The sequence below is a fragment of the Beta vulgaris genome, chromosome 4, assembly GCF_026745355.1.
Source record: "Beta vulgaris subsp. vulgaris cultivar EL10 chromosome 4, EL10.2, whole genome shotgun sequence".
Taxonomy (NCBI): Eukaryota; Viridiplantae; Streptophyta; class Magnoliopsida; order Caryophyllales; family Amaranthaceae; genus Beta; species Beta vulgaris.
Genome location: NC_079205.1, coordinates 59816397 through 59840358, shown reverse-complemented (window position 1 = coordinate 59840358; position 23962 = coordinate 59816397). Strand labels below are relative to the sequence as shown.

The 23962-nt window shown below is 32.6% G+C and overlaps 3 protein-coding genes and 1 non-coding gene across 6 annotated transcripts; 2 read left to right on the top strand and 2 right to left on the bottom strand.

Moving 5' to 3' along the window:
- The first annotated feature begins 6964 nt into the window (after window positions 1-6964).
- Window positions 6965-10628, top strand: LOC104890341 (60S ribosomal protein L19-3). The gene is made up of 5 exons (XM_010675784.4): window positions 6965-7140; window positions 8772-8894; window positions 9254-9567; window positions 10097-10161; window positions 10254-10628. Exons 1-5 carry the CDS (start codon window positions 7029-7031, stop codon window positions 10294-10296), a joined length of 657 nt encoding a protein of 218 aa, XP_010674086.1. The 5' UTR covers window positions 6965-7028; the 3' UTR covers window positions 10297-10628.
- Window positions 10629-11721: 1093 nt separating this feature from the next.
- On the top strand, window positions 11722-14289 carry LOC104890342 (hypothetical protein). The gene is made up of 8 exons (XM_010675785.4): window positions 11722-12237; window positions 12769-12835; window positions 12925-12964; window positions 13137-13269; window positions 13432-13503; window positions 13627-13707; window positions 13796-13857; window positions 13960-14289. Exons 1-8 carry the CDS (start codon window positions 11980-11982, stop codon window positions 14036-14038), a joined length of 792 nt encoding a protein of 263 aa, XP_010674087.1. The 5' UTR covers window positions 11722-11979; the 3' UTR covers window positions 14039-14289.
- An 84-nt stretch (window positions 14290-14373) lies between these two features.
- On the bottom strand, window positions 14374-14527 carry LOC125497235 (U4 spliceosomal RNA). The gene has a single exon (XR_007273864.1). It is a non-coding gene; the product is annotated as a U4 spliceosomal RNA (small nuclear RNA).
- A 2897-nt stretch (window positions 14528-17424) lies between these two features.
- LOC104890343 (hypothetical protein) lies at window positions 17425-23279 on the bottom strand. 3 transcript variants are annotated; one of them, XM_010675787.4, is made up of 4 exons: window positions 23135-23279; window positions 20138-21824; window positions 18842-18991; window positions 17425-17757 (listed from the first exon to the last, which is right to left on the bottom strand). In XM_010675787.4, exon 2 carries the CDS (start codon window positions 21813-21815, stop codon window positions 20226-20228), a length of 1590 nt encoding a protein of 529 aa, XP_010674089.1. In that variant the 5' UTR covers window positions 21816-21824; window positions 23135-23279; the 3' UTR covers window positions 17425-17757; window positions 18842-18991; window positions 20138-20225. The 3 variants fall into 3 exon arrangements, with proteins under 3 accessions (XP_010674089.1, XP_048499495.1, XP_048499496.1); XM_048643538.2 differs by lacking the exon at window positions 17425-17757 and adding an exon at window positions 17764-18507; XM_048643539.2 differs by lacking the exon at window positions 17425-17757 and adding an exon at window positions 17764-18504.
- Between the last annotated feature and the right edge of the window lie 683 nt (window positions 23280-23962).

Here is a 23962-nt window from a genome sequence, read left to right as displayed (position 1 = left end):
AAAAAAAAAAAAAAAAAAAAAAACACATATTAATTCCATCCAATCCAAAGTTTTGTACGCCTCGTGGCCGAAAAAATTGATCCGCTTTATATTTAGGTAATATAGTCCCCTATAATATATTTTTACTTTTTATCACAACACAGAAAACTAAAATATCAAACCAGGCACGAACAATAGGGATTAGATCTTCAAGTTGGTTGGCAATAGTTTTGTGTGCTTAGTTTAATTACATTATTTGGGATAAATTTAAAATATGTCAAAATATCATACTATAAATTAATTAAAAATAATATCATACGAAGTAACCATTAACATATACGATAACTACAAAATCTCTTACACACGATTACTTTAAGCATATACTACCTACGATTCTTTTTCATTTACACAATTTGACTTTCACAATTACTAGTGCAAAATTTTGACCATTAATATCTCTAACTGTAAACATGTAAAATTAAAAAATTATATACTATTTAGAAAATATATATTGACAAAAATTTAACAAAATCCCACTTGAATATGTTATTCCTTACATATAAATTACAAATGATGGTCAAAATAATATAGATAAATAGTGTCAAAATGCAAAATATGTAGATTAAAAAGAAACGGAGGAACTCTATGATATGTCCAACACTTTAGTGGCCATAATATTATATTCCCTCTGTTTCATTTTAATCTACACATTACACTTTTCACGCATATCAATGCAAAACTTTTAAGACATATACCTTTAGCTTTGTATTTGTAAAAATTATAAAAAGTACATATTAATAAAATACATATGATGAATCTAACAACATCCCACATAACTATTTTTTCATCGTGTATAAATCACAAATGATGGTCAAAGTGAAATATGTGAATAGTGTAAAATATCAAAGTGTAACCATTACAATGAAACGAAAGGAGTAGAGTTGGATAGTTAGGATGGTTAATATGATTGACAGATCACATATAAATTAAATCGGGTTGCAAGAATAAGCCACATAAATAGAATTGAAGGATTCGGTTTGGTACTCCCTTCCGAAACTCGAATTTGGTTTTGTACTTATAAACAATAGCCCAATCTAAAGTAATTTTTTTAATATAGGAGTACTACACAATGTAATCAATTAGTAAGCTAAGTATATAAATGGAAAGTGTAAAGCAACCTTCAACTAATTACCAATACAGTCGACAAATTGTGAAACTTATATTGTAAGGGAATTCTCCAATCGTGACAAAATAAATGATCCAAAATTTGCGATCTCACCACAAAATTTCGCATAACAAGAAGTTATTAATTTAATATTTCTAATATATGTTTAAGGAAAAAAAACTTCATAGAAAGATTGGTATATAATATATTTACTTAGATTTTACTCTTTTTTCTTTTATGCACGTGATGCATATGATAATATTTTTGGACATAACTGTTACTCAATATCGAAACAAATCAAATCATATAATGATTGATATGGATTAAATCACGAAACAAAAGATTGGTATATAACATGCTTACCTTAGACTTTATAAGCGAAAGTATTCCTTCTTCTTCTTTGTTTAAGCATGGATGATTTGATTGGAAAACAGTTAGTTGGTTATAGGCTTACTATACCCATTGACCATTGACAAGCAAATAAAGTAATTATTAAGAAATTGTTTGTACTAATTTGAATGTTGTACGAAATATTGATACTACCAAATGTTTATATTATTTATAAATCGCTCATCTATATCTAGTTTGTATTCTGCTGTAATCATGTCGTCATATGAAGCTCATCTTCTTTTTGCTACTATTACGTTTGTGGTTGGTGGTAACTTGACAATTTGAAACAATAACAATTACGTACTATTTTCTCACCCACAATGGCAAGCTACAAGTAGTTGTAGTTTTGTATGCCACGTCATATTTCCAAACTACAATATTTCTAAGCTATAACCTCTTTCATTGGAAAACCACAACTACTTGTAGTTTTTGTAGGTCCCACATGTCATAACTCCAATTATATATAGAGAAAGTGTATTGGAAAATAAAATATGAAAGATAAAAGTGAAATTGGGGCCCACAAAAAATTGACAAAGCTAGTAGTTTTGTGGAGCTACTTGGCTTCACAAAGCAACAAGCTAAATTTGTCTCCAACAATAAAGCTAGTAGCTCTATCTTTTAGAAAATTGCAAGCAAGGACTTCCAAACAACCATTGGAGATTTGGAGTTGCTCTAAGACTTCCTTTGGTTTCTTTTTGTTTGCAACAGTTTGACTTTTATACTATTCATAAACTACACTTAGTTTATTTTTGGTGATTTATAGTTGACGAAAAACATATTCCTGTGGGGTCTTGTTAAATTCGTATCAATGTGTATTTTTCAAATATCTTTTTTTTATAATTTTTAATTATCGGTAATTACACATATTGATGGATGAAGTTTCCATTGTCAAACATAAAAGTCAAACAGTTACAAGTTAAAAAAAAAAAGAGGAAGTATATATTTTCTCTGTTTTTTTTTTTTACTTGCAATATTGGATATGGGCACAAGAACGAAGGAGAGGAAAGAGGTAGAAAGAAATAAAAGAAAAAGGAACTCATATATTATGAAAAAAAAAAAAGATGATATATTGCAAAAAATTATTACTATTGCAACTTCTTTAAATAGGAAATGTTGTAGGTAGAAAAACATATGAAGTATATTTTTTTATAACATGGAAATTAGTAACAATAACTATGGCTCAACTCCAAAACCGACCCTAAACTGGTCATGAATTGACCATAAAATCCAAAGAAATGGTTAGCTGAAAATGGCACCATATTAAACACTCGAGGTTGACTCAAAGATATGGAAATCGATTGGAACCATATCAACCCAAGAAAAATCAGAAGTTGATACTTCCTCCTTTCTCTAAAATAAATCTCTATTATATAAGGGAAGGGGAGCAATGGTATCTTCTTTTGAAATACTTATTTTACCCCTCTTCCCTTTCTAAATTACAAAAGAAATGTCAAAATCAAAATCGACACTCATAGAAAACTACCGCAAATTAATTTACAACACTCACTCACAAATCACTTAAAAAAAGAAACTTTACAAATCGCTCATACAATTGAGAAGATCACGTTGTAAAGATCACGCAAATCACTCAAATAATCAGAAAACTTTATTAAAACTTAAAATTAACATACAAACTAAAACTAATAACCTAGAACGTCAATACATACAAAAACATTTACAAAAAATTTATTTACAAATCATTTTTCTCAAGAACCATTCACAATTTATGGTGTGCCATAATAAAAAATAGAGGTGTATTTGTAGTGAAATCAGAATTTAGAAATTAGACAAGGACAAAAATTGTTAATTTTTTTATAGTGTTTTCTATATATAATAAAACTTTTACATATATTTGGACCTATATTTTTCTACTATATAATAGCGATTAATTATCAAGGTAAAAAGGTTTATGTAAAATATCATTCAAGAATTAAAGTACAACATATCTCTATTATATAAGGGAATGGGGGGAGCTATGGTGTCCCAGAATGAAGAGACTATATTACCCTCTTTCCATTCCTAATTACAAATTTACTTACAAATCAAGGTGGCTTCAAACAAAAATACCAAAAATATAATTATAACAATCACTCACAAACTACAACCTATGAAAAAATTGACTTGAAATCAAAGTGTTCACTTTCTTTACAATTTATGAAGTACTGTACTTAATTCAAAAATCAACTAAAAAATTATAATATTAGAAATCATAAGTAAATTCAATAAAAATGTCTATTTTGTTCATAGAATTTAACTTTGAAAATAAAAAATTAAAAAAAAAAAAAAAATGGTGAGAGACTTAAGTGACAGAAACTAAACCAATCAAAATTTGCAACTAAAAACAATTATACTTCGTATGTCTAATGTTCAAATTTTGACTCTTATGCCGAAGAAAACCGAGTTTTTGTTTTGAAAAAAATTCAAGCACGCATCGCGTGCAAAAAATTATAGTGTAACAAAGGGAGCGCGGGGGGGGGGGGTGTCATAGCTCATGAACGAAATTGGAATCACAAATTCTTATAAAAGACCGTCTGACGTAAAGTTTAACTTTAGACGACCATTAGTTATGTTTTTTGGGCAATTAGTTATGCTTTTTGCATGATTAGTTATTATGTTTAGGATTAAAATTATGATTGTGTAGTCATTCGTTATGATTTTCGGGTTAATAGTTATAAATTTTGTTCATTTAGGTAATACTGTTAACAAGTCTGATGTTAAGCTTAACGTCAGACCGTCTTACCAAAGACATACTCGGAATCACAAATTGTTTTAAAAAGTATACTTGTTTGGGGTGATACATATACAAATATACAATGCATGATAATCTTATTACATTAACATACTTGTGGATCAGTGTGTACTCAGTATATTTGATTTCTTCCTCTAAAAAAATGTAATTGATTTGTTTGTATTGTGTTTTTGGCCATTGTTTTCACCCTTATTCATCAGTGAAAATAAAGATTGTAAGCATAATTTTATTTTTTGAGTCTTTAATCACGAGTAGAAATAAGATTGTGGGGTGATTAAAGAAGAAATTTGGGCTGAGATGAGTGAATTGACGATCAAGCGTTAATAACACCCCTTTTGATCTTTCAATTAAAAGCATTTTTCTGGATTTCCCTCAAACAAAACAACGTCGTTTTGGTTTGAGTTATGAAACAACTCAAGCCAAAACGATATGTTTTGACTGACGCAAATCCAAAATAAATTACTAGGCACCAGACATGCGTGTCAACGTCAGTTGTAGGCTGTCAAGTGTCATTTACTAACTGGGTTTTAAATTGTAATCGTTGCAAAAATTACAACGGTTATATTTTTAAAAAATACAAAGTAAATAAGAATGTTAACGACTCTATCTTTCCGAGCTCTATAAATAGAAACCCATTTTACAATATTTCGGACAAATATTTTTTTCCATCTATTTACTAATTTAATTTCCTCTAATTTTGTTTATTTTATATGAATTATCTTTCATTTTTACACTTCAAGAAAAAAAAAACTCATTGTGCATTTAATTTAGTTAATGATAAAAATGCAAATTATATATTTAACTTTTTATATATACTTATCATTAATTATTAATGGATCATATTATTATAAATTAAATAATATATATTGTATAATAGCGGTTGGGTGTGATGAGTAAATTTCATAGGTTTTAAATACTAGTTAAAAAGATTATATAACCTTTTCATCAACTTTTATTTGGTTGAGCCTTGTGGTCCATTTATTTTAAGTTGGGCTTTTAAAATGGCCTTAGTGATTCCCAAATTGAAGAAGTTTGAAGTTTCAACTTTTTTTTTTTGCAATATATTAATTCATTTTTAAATTTTATCGCTATTTTATCAGTCTTGAACTTCACCACGACCCACTTTTAAAATCTAATTTACATGCTGAAGGTTCTTAAAATAAAAGACAAATATATATCATGGGTAATAACAAATGGTCACATGACACATACATACAAATCTATAATAACTATCTAGGAAGTTGTTAACCTATATGCGAAACGCAAAACTAACGATGATATTTTTTTTAAAAAAATAAATTAATTCATTGATTCAAAGTCACACGACAAATAATATAGAAGTCAAACTAAACAAATACATATCAAAATGAAACAAATACAATTCTAATATGACAAAACCACGATCGTGGAGTAGATCTAACACTTCTTAAAACGCTCGTCTACGACCTTCTACAAAGAGGTATGTCCCTCTTTTGTAGTTTTGAAATAGAACTGGATTAAATTCAGACATCTGTTGCAATTTCACACAAATTTCGGCCAACACATCAACCTTTTGAATTACATAAAAAATCAAAACTAAAGTCTCCAAACTTTCACATAGAGAGATAAAACCCAATATATGGGTAGATATGACATAATATACGAGTATAAAAACTCTCCATTAGAGAAAATGAAGTTTATTAGGAACATTAACATAAAAAAAAAAAACTAACAACAAAAGGAGAAAAATGGCCTACAACAACCGAAAAGGATAACGATAGTTCTTAAGTTGAAAATTAGAATTTTGTGGGAAAGACAAAAGTAGAGAGGAAAACAAACTTAACATACAACTTCCAAACGAAGAAAAACATGTAATTTTTTTTTAAGAGATAAAGATATATAATTTTATATAAAAGCAAAGGAACTATTAAACAATAGTTTTTTTTTTTATAGTTGATATAAGTAACACCTTCTTACAAAATCAGGACATCAAAAAACATAATATTATACTCCTTAATTGTTTTATTTTTATCTCTCTCACTTTCCTGTGCATATCTCCCAATGCACATCTTTGAACTTAAATATCTTTCATTATATATTAGTATAACGATTGAATATTTATAATGTACTAATTGAGACGAATCAAACAAGACCCCATATGACTATATTTTTTCTTATAATTTTAAATTTTTTGAGAAGATTCTCTCTAAGTATGAATAGTGTCAAGATTATAAGTAAGAACGATGAAAAAAAAAAACAGAGGGAGTACTTCATAGCTTACAACATAAATACTTCCTCTGTATTTTTTTAGTTGCATCATTTGCTTTTTCACATTTGCCGATACGTTATATCTTCTATTTGGTGTAAGTAAAAATTATAAAAATTTAATATTTAGAATCCTTGCATCACGACAAGTCTAACAAAACCTCATTTAACTATATTTTTTCTTATAAAATGATATAATATAATAAAATTGAATGATATATAGTATAAAAAAAACAAAAATTACAACTAAAAAAATACGGAGTGGTATACTTCAGCCCAATCACTCTAAAACCTCTTGTTTCAAAACTAATTTCTAACAAGGCCTATTAGCAGTATCACATCCAATACAAAGCTCAGAATAAAAGGCCATAAAAAAGGCCCATTACTCATTCTAGCTAGGGTTTCTCTTTAAAACATAGTAGCAGCAGTTTATTATCACTCTAATTATCGCCGCTCTCATTTCTGCTGCGTAGAAAAAAAAAAAGGTAAGTTGCAGAAGAAATGGTGTCTCTGAAGCTCCAGAAGCGGCTCGCCGCTAGTGTACTTGGTTGCGGGAAGAAGAAGACTTGGCTTGATCCTAATGAATCCAATGAGATTTCCATGGCTAACTCTCGTAACTTTCTCTCTCCTCTTTTTTGTTTTTCTCCTTTCATTTTCATTATCATTTCAACTTTTCCTCTTGATTATTTTACAGCTGGTATGAAGATGATGTTTTAGTGCTCGTAATCGATGTGTTTTGTTTGTTATATTAGAAATTAGATGAAATGCATTTTATGAGTGATTTCTAGGTTTATTCTTGTATTTAAGTTAATGTAATTGTTATTTTTACGCTTTAATTAGTACTTTTATGCTTTGATAACGATTATTTGGAGTCTGTACTTTAGATATTTAGGATTTTAAATCATTTGTCGGAAATTTGGGGAACTAGGGTTTGAGTATGATGATTTTGAGGTTTTTCTTTTTTCTGAAGATATGTTTATTTATTTTGTGTTTGAGATGGAGATGTGCTCGTATATATGAGAAAGAAGACATTTCTGGTAGACTTTGTATATTTTTGTTTGTATTTTTGCTGCATTGCTGAAGATATAGGGTTTTAATTCGGAAGGTGTATAAGTATCTTAGAAGTGAGCGAATTCGGCGATTTTAAGTGTTTTTCCCTTTTATCTTGTTAAGAAAATCGCTTGCCGTTTTATGGCTTTTGGATTGGGTAAAACCTATCCTTCTTGAAGCTCGGTGATCGTTGCATTTTGGGAGTAAAGTTGAATGTTTCTACTAAAAATAGAGTCACACAACTTATAAGGTTGTTGAAGGTTATGGAGTTATTTATTAATGTGTTTGGGGGTATAGTCTTGAGGAAATGTGAAGAACAGCTTATTTGAGTTTCTGATGGAATACTAAGAGAGTTTACAGATGTCTAGAAGAATACTATTCTGCTTTTGTGTGTAAATACTCGATGCTAGTTATATACATCTCGGAGTGTGCTGGCGGGAGGGGTAACACGATTTGCTGTATATTATCTGCAGCTAGCTCTTTAGGTAACTGCATGCTCGCACAATATTAATATTGGAAATCTTTTGTCAAATATGATTTCTGAGTTGTTTTTTGTGCGTATAAGAATTCATCCTTTCTGCTTGAGCCATCTCTTTGGCCAATGGGGATGTGCTCCAATGTTACTGGATAACATTTCACTAGTACACATGCATCAGTAGAGTTTTCTTCTGTTGTCTGACCATGTTTGTCTTCTGTCATCAATTTTTTATGGTTAATCCCTAATTGTTCTTTGAAGCTCTCCGGAGGTTCATGTATACATGCTATTACATTGTTTGCATGGAACTGTTCTTATTACAGAGTTAATTGTTTTATGAGATGTAATCAGTGTTTATAAGTTCAATTCATGTCAGCTGGAACCTTTTTTTTCTTCTGAGCAGTTGGAATTGCTTCCTTGTCATTGTATGCATCTTTTATTAAACTATCAGTGCTAGTTTTGTTGGAAAAGAGAATCATTTTGTATTAAATCCTAGAAGAATGGAAAACTCTGCTGAAACAATGTCTTGTGTTGCAAAATACATGTTATTGTGTCTTACGTTTTTAGCTGTCTGATCCTTGGTAAACCTAGTGTTTTGTTGGATTTTTTATTCCTGTTTCAATCCTAGTTCATCTGCTGTGAAAAATTATTCAGTTATCCACTCTATGCTTGCCTGTGCATATATCACTTTTAAGTAACTTATTGTTGATTCATTGCAGGACAAAACATTAGAAAGTTAATCAAAGATGGATTTATCATCAGGAAGCCAGCAAATATCCATTCTCGTTCCCGTGCTCGCCGAATGAACATCGCAAAGCGAAAGGGTCGTCACTCTGGCTATGGTGGGTTTTGATACTTCAGTAGTGATTTATCTGAGTATCATTCTGTCTGGAATCTGCCTGAATACACTTTATATTTGATTCGTCCCCAAATAAGTCATATTGGACCTTCTACTGCTGCTACATAATCACTAAATCATTCCCCCAATTAGCTGCATTTGTAGGTGATAACTTTTCAATAATTATGTACCTCACGACACTTTTCTTGAACTGTTTTGAGCCTTTTCTAAACTCAGTTTTCATACAGTCATATTCGGGCTACATATTTCATGACATATCAGATGGATTTCATGCTCTGGTACTGTTTCTTGGTTCATGAAGAGTTTCTTTGACAATTTTGCTAATTTTGAAATATGTTATAGGTAAACGTAAGGGTACTAGGGAGGCTAGGTTGCCAACAAAGATTCTCTGGATGAGGAGAATGCGTGTACTTAGACGCTTGCTCCGCAAATACCGAGAGTCCAAGAAAATTGACAAGCACATGTATCACGACATGTACATGAAGGTTAAGGGTAATGTCTTCAAGAACAAACGTGTGCTCATGGAAAACATCCACAAGTCAAAGGCTGAGAAGGCAAGAGAAAAGACACTTTCCGACCAATTTGAGGCTAGGCGTGCAAAGAATAAGGCTAGCAGGGAGAGAAAGATTGCCAGGAGGGATGAGCGTCTAGCACTGGTGAGATTATCTTTCTTCTTAAACAATCATTCTCCTTCTAACCCCCCCCCCCTTTTCCCCCAAAAAAAAGTTAAAAACTATTATCACCCTTTCAGACAAGTTCAGATGAAGTTGATTACAGATTGTGTCTAGCAAGCAGCGTGTTGGGGGGTGGATAGAGCATATATTAAAATTTACTATGGAGCTTGACATGTGTAGCAGTAGAGGCAGCTGATGATTTCGGTCATATCACACCTTAAACATAGATTTCTGGCGCAATGTTGGCTTGATAGAACATCTGACTTGCGGAATGTAGGAAATTGGGAGACTTTAACACAGAGTTCTCTGTTGCATATGCTTAAAGGAGAATGCTGATGGAAATGGTCTAAGGTGTTATGGATGTGTGAGATATACTGAGTTGTTAGGGTTAAAAAAAACTTGTTGAAACTCTTGGAACGTGCAGCAAGAGCTGATTTGTTTTTCCAGTATTTTGGCAGAAAGAATGTGAAAGTAAAATTTACTTGATAATTTCTAACAATGCTTTATGCAGGGCCCTATGGAGAAAGCCCCTGTTGAGAAAGTAGCCGAACCAGCAGTAGCTCCAAAGCCAGCAGAGTACGTAGACTCTAATCTTAATTTGTCTAATTGCCTTCTGTAAACTAACATCTTTGCCAGTTTATTAATGTTTTTGAATTACTGTACTGCAGGCCAGCAAAGAAGACCAAGAAGAAGAAAAGTGAAGTCGAGTAGATTTTGAGAGAAGGATCAGACTGGAAAATTTTTGTTTTGAAGAAAGTTTTTTGTTAATTTTATTTCGTTGCACGACAAACATTTCCGTTTGCTATGTTTTATGTAGTTGCCAAGGATCTGAACTACTGCACAGTGCCAGTAATTTTGGTAATCTATTTGAAATTATGTAAGGAAATTGTGTGCAAGCATTAGGGATGAATGCGAACTTTTTGATCATATTCTGCAAATTGTTTGAGCTGTTGGATCAGGTTTAACTTCGTAGTTGTGTAGCTCCTGTTCCAATAGCTTAAAAGTTCAGGGGTTGTATTAGTAAAATTTCTTGTTTCATGTCATGTATGTATCCCTATGCTCTATTTTTCGTGGATTGCAAGCTTTTTGGTGATCGCTGTTGGTGCAATGGTTAACTTCAACGGAGACAATGAAACCGAATAGAGTGAAGTAGTAGCCACAGTAAGTGCTTCCCTCTGTAGGAGCTTGGTTTCACTACAGATTGGAAACATAAATGTGGTATAAAAGGGTAATAACTGGGTTACATTGGATAAAAAATAATAAGAAGCTCGTTTCGAATATGCAACCCTGTTATCTTTAAGTGCTATGTGATGCTATCGCATCTTATAGTTTGCTGGTATATAAGATATCTTTTATGCGCCTCATAATGAGTAACTTGAAATTTCTCTTTTTACTTTGTTTTGCAATGAATAATGCAAAATTGTAAAAGATAGATTAAAAGAGAATGTCATTTGGCTATTAATAAAACATGTCAATAAGAGAGAGATTTATGAAAATTAGCACCTAGCATCTCAAGTGACTAGCCTCGAAAAATAAAAATAGAAGGGTTTTTTTTTAGCGTAAATAGAACATACTTTGTAAAATAAAGACCTCAAAAAACTCTTTGAATTTTTTTTCTCTAATGAGAAAACATCTAATATTGGGCATTTATCAGATTTACTTATGATGTCATCAATATTAACCCTAACTTATGAGACTTTGATCCGACTATTTTGGTCCTCTTTTTCTCTAAGGATGTGTTTGATTGGTAGGAAAGTATTTTTCTCACTTTGGTTTGTATCTGATCAAGAAAAGGAAAATATGGGTTGAAATTCATTTTTCAAGTGTGGAAAATTACTTTCATAGGGAAGTAAGAAAAATCATCCTTTCCCCATCCTATTAAACAATAACACAACACAAACAAATGACAATAGGTTCTAACGAAAGTTACTTTCCTTACCACCAAAAAAGAAAAAACAATCTAATATTGAGTTTTTCTCTAAAAAATGATTTTCGTGGAAAATCACATTCCATTGAAAATATTTTCCGTCCAACTAATCACACCTTAAATAAAAATCACGCATATTTACAGATATTTTGTGGCCAAAACCCGATTCACAAAAGAAGCATACCTAGAATTATTGAGGGAATCGAATAACGACCCAAAATTTAGAACTCTAGTCACACCTGATTTTTGTGCAAGACATGGAATTTAATGGCCAATGGATAAAATCGTAACAGCCCGTTATCTAACTCTAATTTGAAGAGCCCAAAATTCATGTAAAGTTGTGGGCACTTTTACAAGCTAGCCTTATCTTTCTTGCTCTTCCCGTCTTTTCTCTCTCTTCCTCTGCGCGCTCAAAGACAACAAAAACAAAAAAAAACAAAAAAAAAAAATTTGCACAAGTTCAAAAGATGAGCATAAGTAGCACTTTCAGTCCCACAATCAAAACTCTTCCTATCTTCTCCCACACAACATCAATCAACTCTCAATCCCCATTTCCAGTATCACTCATTTTCAAACCATCCATAAATTATTCACAACTTTCTATCTCGAGAAGAATTTTCCTTCCTTCAGTTTCTGGCATATGGGATGCTTTGACTGGTGGCACAAATAATAATTCCCGTGAAGCTGGTCTTGCCATTCGTCGTGGTATGCTACTCTTTCGACAGGTATTTCTATATTACCCAAAGTTGTCCTGCATCGCAGAAACATAACTTTTGTTGTACTATTTAATTGTACCACTCCCTTCGTCTTTTTTCAGTTGCTATATTTATTTTAGCATACAGACCAATAAAACATCTAGAGATTAGTGAAGAGTAGAGCGACAAAAGTAAGAGTATAAAGATAAATAAATTGTGAATACCGTATGCTAAAAATAGAATATTTGGAAAATGTAATAACCAAAAAGAGACATATCTAAATGGTAAAATGTTTTTTTTTAAAAAAACGAAAAGATTATTAATAATAGTGTCCCACAACAGAGAAAAAAAAATCTACTTTTTCACTACTTTCAGTCCACTAATTTTTGGTAGATAGCAGGATTAATGGTAGAATAGTCAAAATATGCTCCCTGTATTATTTCCTCGAGTTTTTTTAATTGCTATATTTTTCTTTATATTTTCGTTAACCTGCTATATTTTTTACTCCACTGGAGTGAGTTTTGATTTTCAAATTTGTTGTCTGTTTATGGATTTGAGTAGGGTGATGTAATGGGGTCTGTTGCTGAATTTGATAAAGCAATTGAGCTTGATTCGCGTCAAAAGGCATGTACGTTTACAAATTTTTGACTGCGCTTATGTTTGATTTATGAATGACATTTTTGTGTATTTATTAACCGATGTGGGATACTGTTGCAGATCTTTGGCAAAGAGGATTGTCTCTTTACTATTTAGACAGGTATTCCCCTGCTTACATAAAACTACATTAACGATACCATTTGGTAGAAGTTATTCTCTTAAGACCAATAATCGGAGGGTATGAAGAGAAATATACAAAACAAATTTTCGCACAAGTTATATGATACTCTTTTTCTTGGTCTAAATGTAAGTGAAATTAATTTTTTTGGTAGGTTTGAAGAAGGGGCTGAACAATTCAGGCTAGATGTTGCCCAGAACCCGAATGACACTGAGGAGTCAATTTGGTGCTTCCTTTGTGAAGCTCGGCTTTACGGGGTTGACAAAGCTAGGGATCAATTTCTTGAGGCTAGTTTGTGAAAACTCCTGTAGTAGATGCAATCTCTCCATCATATGATCATAAGAATTCATGTTTTCTTAATATACTACCACCATATTTGTTCTTTATGTTTGTTCTCTACCAAAGTGATTTTTCCTCTTTTGAAAATGCTTGCTTTTTGCTGTACTCAGGTTGGTAGAGATCCAAGACCGGTGATGCGTCAAGTGTACGAGATGTTCAAAGATGGTGGTGACCCTCGGAAGGTGCTAAATACAACTCACATTTTAGTGGAATGATGTTCTTTTAGTTGCAACATTTCGTAGTAGTAGTTGCAACACTTCCTTACCATTCTCTATGTTCTGGATTTCTAATTTCTTCTATTATAGTTGGTTGATACATTCTCAAGCAGCCGAGATGGCGAATACTTCTATGCATATCTGTATGCTGGCCTCTATCATGAAGCATTGGTATCATTCTTATATACATCTTTTTCGGCCTTAGAAAGTGAACTCGAAACAAATTCTATTCTCAACACTAAAGTTGCTAATTGTGCAGGGTGAAGAAGAGGCGGCGAAAAATTATTTAGTTGCTGCTTGTCAATCCCCTTATGCTGAAAGGTTTAGCACCACCAAACCTCAGAAACTTCAACTTTGTACTTCTACTGCTTTTCAGTCATTTCCTAATTCCTGTATTGCTTGTTTTAACACTACCCATTTCAGGTCTGATGATTACATGGCTTCTTTAGCCAAGGTTCATTGTAAGTGCAGAAACTGGAGTTTTTCTCAGACTTCAACATGAAATCTAAATTCATCATAGGGGTTTTCACTTCTCAACATGTAAGATTATGTTTGAATTAATCAACTTTATGAAATCAAATGTTACAATTTGGACAAACTTATTAACTTTATGATATTAAATTCATTTCAGTCAGATCTGAATTACATGGCTTCTCTAGCCATGGTTCATTGTAAGTTGCATAAACTGGAATTTTTCTCAGAACTTCAACATGAAATATAAATCCATCATATGCAAGATTATGTTTTCATTAATTAGCTTCTAAATTTCAATGTTACTTAGGACAAACTTGTTAACTTCAAGATATTAAATGGTAAGACTTAAACTTAGAATTGTAGAGCTTTACCCTCGAGAGGGAGCCCTTCCAGAAATTCTCGACGGCCAGAGACAAGGCTCAGGCCGAGGAGGGGGTTTGGAAATAGTTTTCAACCAGCAATTGACGCGCCTCGGTTATTACCTCACTAGCTGCGTCATTGCCCCAAGCGCAAAGATACTCTCAACTCTATTCGATTATTGTTTATAAACGCGTCATTTGCTTGTGCTCCATGCTCATCACTCGATGTGGGACTATTTGTCTTGCAAACTATCTCTCCTACAGCCTTGCAGTTGCAGGTCATGCTCCGTAGTCCTATTTTTTTATTTCTAAAGTCTCAACTTCTAAACTAAAAACTAAAAAGGTTATGTTTTATTTCAGTGGACAACCTATGCGATTACTTTTAAGGACAACATGGTATTAGTATATAGTAAGTATATAACTATATATAACTGTGTTAATTTAGACCAACTTTATGGTGTCGATGGTACAATTTTCTAATGAAGTTACGCTAATTGGGTAAAATTTAACAAAATAAAATTCATGTATGTTTGACATACATTATTCATGATGTTATTTCATAAACTGAAAGCAACTCTAAGGATGGATATGTCAATATGCATGACATTTATTTGACTATATTCTAGCAAATTAGACTTTTTCATAATATTATATTATTGTTCGGTAAAATTTTTAACAAAAAATGGTTACAAGATTATAAACGTGGGAATTGATATTATATGACTTATTAGTTTCATGTTCGTCATATAAAGGTAAAGGAACGTAATTTTGGGTAGTACATACTTCACTTTTAACACTTTTTATTGTGCTTGTGAGTTTTTTTACGATATTTAAAACTTTTTTTTATTATTGAAAGAGTTTTTTTAATATTTGAAAGTTCTGAGATTATCTTTTAAATTTAATTATTATTACTAATTCAATGAAAGTTGCCAAAAAAAAAAAACATTGTTATTCAAGTACATGAAAAAACAAATTAAGAGAGGGGGATTGAGCCATCAATATAGTGGAGTAGATAGGTGGTGTTTTAATATTGTCCTTATTTATTTTGAAATTATTACTTGTGAAAGAATCTCACCAAAGTAAATAAATTAAAAATAAACACTTGTAAAAATATTGTGCTTTCTCGAGTAATAATATAGAGAAATGGTTTTTTTAAGCTATACACCTAGTGCATAGGTTTAACTATTTATTTTTAACTTTATTCAACAAATTTTACAAATATGACATGGTTAATTAAATATATTATTCACATAATAGAAATTATATATCAATTATGAGAATGATATATTTAATTAACTATATCATATTTATCAATTTTGTTAAATAAAACTAAAAACAAACAAATTAAGCCTATGTACTAGGTGCATAGGTAAGAAAAATCCTAGAAAAATAAAGAGTTTTAAAGTCAATAATGCAACGGTAATCTTAGTGAGGGACATTTCATATCCAAAATAATAATTTAGATTAGTTTAAAATATGGTAAAATCTAAATCAATCTAATCCGACACAATCTATCGGTTACATCTAGAGGAACAATTATAGTGGCTATAGTTCTATTGATGGAACATGTAAACTCTTTTAATTTGAAAAGTATGATAAATTATTCTTAGGATATCTTAAAATAACTTGAATTATTAGATAGATATAGGATACGATGTGATCCAGTTGAATCTATCATAATATTAGTAGTTATAAGTTTGATAACACATAGAAGTGCAAATCCTTTCAATTTAGAGAGTGTATTAATATTTTATTATTCTGTTGGCATATCAAAATCATTTCTAATGATGAATTTAAATGCTTCGTACATATGGAGTATTAGACGCAACTCACGTTGCATAAGAAAGCTTGTAATCCCGTCAAAGAAAACTTGTAACCAACAACTTAGATGTAGCAAATATATAAAAAAATGAAACAACTTATTAGCCAACAAAGATAGCTAGGACAATTTTTTAATGACATGTTACTATGTTTGTAGTTTGTATTAGTTTATTTTTTTTTTGGGTAATGATGGATGAAAGATACATCAAGAGCTAGTCCATATTTTAGGCGTTCGGAGAATGATTTTGATTTGTTTATTACCATAAAGATGGTAGTGGTGAGGGACATCAATCATAGGTCGTTTAGCATATTCGTAGCTGATGAAGTATAACATGATTTGGATATTCTTACTTTTTTTTAGGAAAAGGATTTAAATATTGGTTGATATATTATATATGTCTATGTTTTTTTATCTATATAAATCACGAAAGCAGTACAAAGTAAACCATCGAAAATAAAACACCTTAACACGAAACACAAATTATTATAATAGACGGTCTAATTTTAATATAAAATTAGACCATGCAAACCTACGTTCTCTTAAGAAGCCCATTCAATTTCTCTCTAACCTAACACTATTTTAGGTATCTTGCACCATCCTAGTCGTCCATTCTCTTTTCCTCTTTTATTTCCCTTTGAATTTCGAATTAGAACAAACAATTTTTAAAAATAGTTCGTCAATCTTACAAAATGGATTAAGCTAGTCACTAAATGGATTAAATCAGTCACTAAATGAATTAAAGAATGTTACTAATGAATAGATTAAACTGGTCACTAAATAGATTAAAATGGTCACAAAATAGATTAAAGTAGTCACTATATTAAGAAATATGATCTATTCTCTTCTTAATATTGGGCTTGGGCCGCGCCTACTTTTAAATTATAAGTAGACGGTCTCTTACAAGACCAACTGAACACGAAAATGTTTTCCTTCCAATGAAACACTCGCTCGTTGCAGCTCACTCTGACAAGTTATCAGTTATCACCCACCTTATGAAGACTAAATTTCATCTCTCAAGAATTGAGGGAAATGTTTCAACTGTCAAAGTCCATGAAAAATCCATCTCATTATGGATGAGATACAAATCCTACAATTGTGAACCATTGTTGAGAATAGTTGGAACACATGTTACATGAAGGCTGATGGAGGATTACTTCGGAAGGTTGTGAAGTTTGATTTATAATGTACTCGGATAGATGTACTGTAAGTTTGACAACACTGATCTTGCCACAGTTTATACAAACACATCAATTTATTGATAGAACTTTTTTCCAGAAAAGAGATCGTTGATAGAACTATGCAACTCGCATACACGTCAACCATGGTTGGAACCATTTACAAAATGCTACCTCAGATTAATCGATTTTCTTCAGTCTATACTGTGTAAGTTCCTATCAAGAATTAAAAAAGAAAAACTACGTAGTACAAAGCAAATTAAGTCTTCCAGAGAATGTTGAGAACCAGAATTAAAGATCCCAGATGAGAACTGGGAAGTGAGAAGTTTTAGTAAAGTCCTATGCTGATAGTTGAGCAGCACCAGCTAGTGAAGCCCTTACCCTAGAAAAGCTGCGAGATAGACTACTATTAGAAGAGAGTAAACACGACGAGTAACAATAAAATGTACGTTTACGGTTTCTTGTTCTAGTATTCACTTTTTCTTAAAAGAAAGAAAAAAAATAAAAATATGGAATCTAGAAAACGTAGTTTCCAGTTTTCTTTTGTCTCGTTTCATGATAAACATGATTAATATAAGTATGACTAGTTGTAAGTTCCTCTTACAGCTATATCACATGACTTGTAAAATCTCAAAATGAAAAAACTGAATATGATGCAAACAATGAAACAAGCCTTAAACTGCAAGGTTGTAACCATATCCTTAAACAGGAGGTTGACTACATTTATCATTCCCATTCTTCCTCTCGCATAATACATAGAAGTAATTCATAATTTAAGTAGTCATATTTACGACAAGTGCACATGATAGCAGTTCTCAAAATTTTATATCAAAGGAACATAAATCCAAGAATCCTAAATTATGTTTTGAGGATATATTTCCAGATATATGTAAAGAGAATGCTACGAAAAGACATTAAGAGGCTGTCATGTAAGATATGATGGTGTTGTAGACATATTCATGAAAGCAAGCACAAAGACGACGAGCGGCAAACGTGCAGCAGCGAGTATCAATGTATGACGACAAGAGAGCAGCAGCGTAGCAGCGATGAGCACGAGCAAAGAGAAGGGAAGCACCCGGCCATCCGCGTGGCCGGGCAGGCTGATCCTAAGGTCGATGGGGCTTCATCTTCTGGGCAGCTACTGTTTCAGTCGACATGGAACATTCAATTTCCATCACTCAAGTCAATGCCAAAAGAAACCCCCCCCCCCCCAAAAAAAAAAAAAAAATTCCACCCATTTACCTATAACTCAATTTCACGTGACGTATGCATTTATTCCAAACAGAAAATTCAACATGGAAGCATTCACCGCCATCCAAACATGATAAAGCATTTTGGATAAGAACCTCAAACAGTAATTAGAATTTAGATCCAAGCAATCAATTACAAGCATTATGGCATCACTAAATATGTAGGTGAATCATATTTATAATAAGTTAGTAACATGACTATCAAAACGGTAACATAGTACTAACCTGAGTTGTAATTGAGACACATATGGAACATTTTATACATGATCTTTTGAGCTTACTCCCCACAATAGAATGAAAGCTTGGTGCTTTAACTTGTTTGCACATCAATGACCATTAACAACCATTACACAAATCCGTTCATTGCTTGCAATCCTGCACATAAAAAGAAGCATAGGACCACCAACAACATAAAGCAAATCTCTATTATATAAGGGAAGAGGGGGATACCAAAAATGGTAAACCCTTTTATACCCTTAAGTAATAAAATACAAATTCACCATCTTTTACCATTATACCCTCAATTAACAAAATATTTACATCATCTTTGATTTATTGGTTTTCAAAAAACTAAAGAAAAATATACAATGAATTTTATGAACAATTTTTTGTATATATTATTACGCAATTGACTTTTTGTTTGTTTTCGCACGCATTGCGTGCATACAAGATTAGTACTCTTAATTTTGGGCAGAGTATGTGATTGCTTACTTTCTCCCTCCATTCCAAAATAACTTCTTTTAAAGTAATGCACCCAAAGTCAGAAAAGCTTTCATTTAGGTTATTGCATTGGTAATTTGAATGTTTAAACTGGAAAGTAACAATGGAAATTCTAAGCATGAACAAGTTCACCAACCACCAACATTAAAATGATGTCACAGTTTGAAGTCAAATAAAGGGGAAGAGAAAGGAAATCTTCAGTCTTGACTTACACTATGCTATACTCCCTCCGTTTTCTTAATTAGGAATTTGGGATATTTTGCAATGTAAGGGTGTTCTTTTTTCAAATTGGAACATTTGAACCATTTTCCATACATGGTAGGTCGGCCCACCATCTCTCTATTGTATTACTCTCTTTCTATCTACCTTTTTCACTTTTTCCTTACTTTCACTCTCCTTTTCTCTACCTTTTGCACTTTATCCTTGATCCATGTGCGAAAACAAATGTCCTAATTAAAAAAATAATAATTAGAGGGAGTATGTTACAAATCCCAATTCTAAAGACATCCATTGAGTCAAAAGGAGGCTCAGGGCGTATACATAGATGACAAAGAGGCAGGCGCACACCATAATGTGAAGCAAAAGACAAGCAATCACACAATGTCATTCAACGAGAAGTAGGGCATCCCACTATAACAAAACAATGACACAGAAACAGCAAGTACAATGCACAAAGACACATAAGCAGCAAGTTACACAAAACTGACAGGTAAAATAAATCATCCTTTTAAGACGGGGCATTATAACATTTCATTGAGCAGAAAGCACCACGAGTGAAACAGTGATGAGCAGAAACTTTACCTTATCGATATGGACATTCCCACAACGTCGGAGAGAGAATCAGAGAAACAATTCACAATCCCCATGAAAATACAAAGTTGAATACACATTACATATCTTCATCATCATAGTCATCAATTTCATAATCTGACTCATCTGATCTAGATCCCATAAGAGATTTCATGTCAAACGTGGCCTGAGGCTCCATCTCCTCCAAATCAATAGATTCATAACTCATTCTTCGCTCGAACTTCTCATCTGAGCAATTTAAAAGCCAAGAAAGGGAGCATTTAAGTTTTTTCTTTGCAACTTGTTGATGCCTTGGCTTTATTGTGGACTCCAAACCATAAGTGAAGAAAGCTGGAAAATCAACCAAGTCATCCAAAGGCCTAGACATTTCCAATTGAAAGTAATCGAAATTCAACTTCATTATATCTAGATTCATTGCAAGCAACTGAGGATACCCAACAACCATCATTTTTATCTGTTGTAAAGAGAAACCACAAAGTTTAAGAAAATCCACATGCTTCACTATAGCTGTTTTACTAAGGCTTATAGCCTGTGGCATCCTCTCTATTATCTGCCCAAAATCCTCAGGACCCAGATCAAGGATAGAATTGAATGAGCTTTGCTGTGTGTGAAGCTTGGACTTCAGATCAATCCCAATAATCTCAGGATACTGAGCAACCACTGCTGCAAGTGACCTTTCTCTGACATTAAAGTCGAGAAGGTATCCAACATTTGGTTTAACCTTCTCTTCTAATTCAAATCCAAGGATGTGAGGCCTCTTTTCAATCAATCTAGCAACAGCTAATTTTGGAATGCCTAGACTTTCAAAGTATTCAACAAAAGGTTTGATGACACGGCCTACTCTCATACCTAATATCTCAGGGTATTTAGTCAAAACCCCACCAATTTCTCTTCTTCCAACCCCAATCCCGACCAAATATGCTACTGATGTGCTCATGGTCCCCTCAAGCTTAAATCCTAAGACCTCTGGATATCTCTCCAGAACGCGAGGAACATCAGCTTGCTTGATATCCATTCCTTGCAGATACTTAACTACAGGCTGAAGATCCACAACAACACTAGCATGGAGGACTTGTGGGTACCTTCTCAAGAAATCAGTGATGCTAGATTTCCGAACACCTAGTTTTCCAAGGTAATCTAGTACTGGAATCATGTTCTTTTTAACACTGCAGCCAAGAACAAGTGGATAATTATTAATATCCTCAATTGTAAGTCCCAATTTGTGGAGGAAATCCACACGTTCCCTCATGACATCAACTGTAACAGGTAGTTCTAGCCCATCAAGTTCGTCGGGAACCACACCAATCCCTCTCAAAAACTCATAAACTCGGGCTCGATTTTCTATTTTCTGCTTCTTCATATCTAGCAAACTAGGGCGCATATACAAGGATGATGCACCTTCTTCTTTCTTCTTCACCTGGTTGGTGTATGGCTTCTGTGTAGACACAGCTCGAGAGCTAGAAAATGATCTTTCAGCCACTGAGTGCCGACACCTAAGTTTAAGACCTGTTTTCTTCTGATGATAACATGGTAATGGAAGTGTTAAAGTGGGAATCATATGTAGTTCGCCAAGCCTAAAAGTCGGCAAGTCCAACTGCATCAGTAAGAGACCAGGTTTGGCAATACCAGTGCAACCTCTAATATTCATGTTTTGGTAGAACACAGACATTTAGTTTATCTGCAAGAGCACAAAATCGACAAGGGCAGCAATGAATAAGTCAAATGTTTCTATCACACATAGAATGTATTTAATTTTTTAAAGAAATCTTCCCAATCCCCTCTCACGAAAAAAAAAAACGTTCGTACTTCTCTACTTGAGTTCAAACAATTCCACCCAAATCTCTGTTACCAATGCCACACTATTTCACCCTCCTAAAAATACTCCTTCCTGACACGTCAACCACATTACCCATCTGAGAGCTCACTCTCATCTCCAAAAGCTTGAAATCAATGCATGTTTAAGAACTTGCACCAAAGGGGTCCAACACGCAATTTAAGGAAGAAGTTATAAAGGGTAAGCGGCCAAAATTATTAAAAATTTAAAGTAATCCAAGCTTCATAACCCAAACCTTCTCTCTAAGGCTCTAACTGATGTCTATAAGTTATTTTTAATTATTTGGTCTGACTACCTTCTCTAATATCTTCCTTAAACCACTTGCCCGATCTAGACGATACAAGAAAAAGAAGGAAGTATAACACAAGTACAGTACCGAAATTCAATTAACGAATCAATTTACAACTAATTCAAGCAGGTTGGATTACGTAAAATTCAATTAAAACTCACAACTGCATTCCCCCGACTTTCATAGATTGGAATTAATTCATTACATCATCATCACTAACTTCCAATTGCACAAAATCTAATTGACTATTTAAGAACAATCCACTTCCAAATAGAATACGAAGCTGATTAATTTCACTGAATTGACTAGTTGAACAAGCCAATAAAGATTATCACAAATTCGAAACAATTCACTAGTTTCAATTCACAAATCACCAACAACAATTAACACTTCATACTCCTAAACTCACTTCTCTTTTCAAGCTTTGCCAATTCCAATCACACACAATTAGCATTCAATTTTTCATACAATAATTGAAAGTTTTTGTACAACATTTGTCACTTTTTATTCAACATTATGTCCTTATCCAACATTATTATTTCAATAAACAATATCAAGTTTCTTTTTTTTTTCCTTTTTTTTTTTTAAAGAAATTTAGTTTTACACACTAGCATGGCTGAGCTAACATCAGTCCGCCCGATTCGGTGGCGTATCCAAAGGTGAATTTTGTAAAATTCTTACTCGAATATCTTATGGTAAACTACAACATTTTATTATAAGAACTTAAGAGTAAAATTAGTCCTAATAAACCTTCAATTTCACGAAATCGTCGAAGAAATTCTTCGATTTCTAACTTGAATTGAGCAGAAAATACGAAACTGAACTTTTTAGATAAAAACAAAAACTGGAGTGGATGAATAAGAACCTGTAATCTGTAATCTGCAGACTGAAATGGCGAATTCCTTGTAATCGAGAAATTTCTACAGATTCAAATGGAGATTTGGAGAGTTAGGTTTACAACCTTCTTTTGCTACACAAGACCATTATCTCTCTATTCTCTATTTCCTATTGTAAAATTACAAAATATACCCTCACTTTAAAACTAGTTTGTTTTATTAAAATCTTCCGTTCTGTTTTAAATAAAATATTGGGTAAAATGACATTATTCATCGATCAATTTTGACTCCAATTTATCGTCATCATATCAGGAAAAACGTAGTCAAGTAGAATCTTGTTAGATTAGTTTCGATACATACTATCAAATTTTATTTTTTTCACATGTGTACAACTAAAATATTAATGATTAAGGAAGTGCGTTGGATTGCGTGAAAAAACAAACGTTTCATTTAAAACATAACGGGGAAGTAAAAGCCTTTAGATCGGATTAGAGCAACTCCAATGGTGGTACAACAAAAAATTGGCTAAGGGTACTGTTACTTAGTGATAGGCTCGTAAATACACTATTATTCTCACAACAGGTTCTTCAATTAGAGACTTGTGCAACAATACCTTGATCAAACGATCCCAAACCTAAGCTCTCTTCCCGGACCTGTAATATTTCTCCCTCCGAAGCTTAAGTCAAGTATCAGGAGTGGTAAAGAAAACTTTTAGAGAGATAGAATTATGACAGGGTAACAATACGCTGCTTTGAAAAAAATACCTTTCTCCTGATTTCAATGACTATTTATAGTGTTTGGGATAATTGTTGTACCTTGAAGTCACCCTAATTTGGGAGCACCTTATTGGTTAAGCA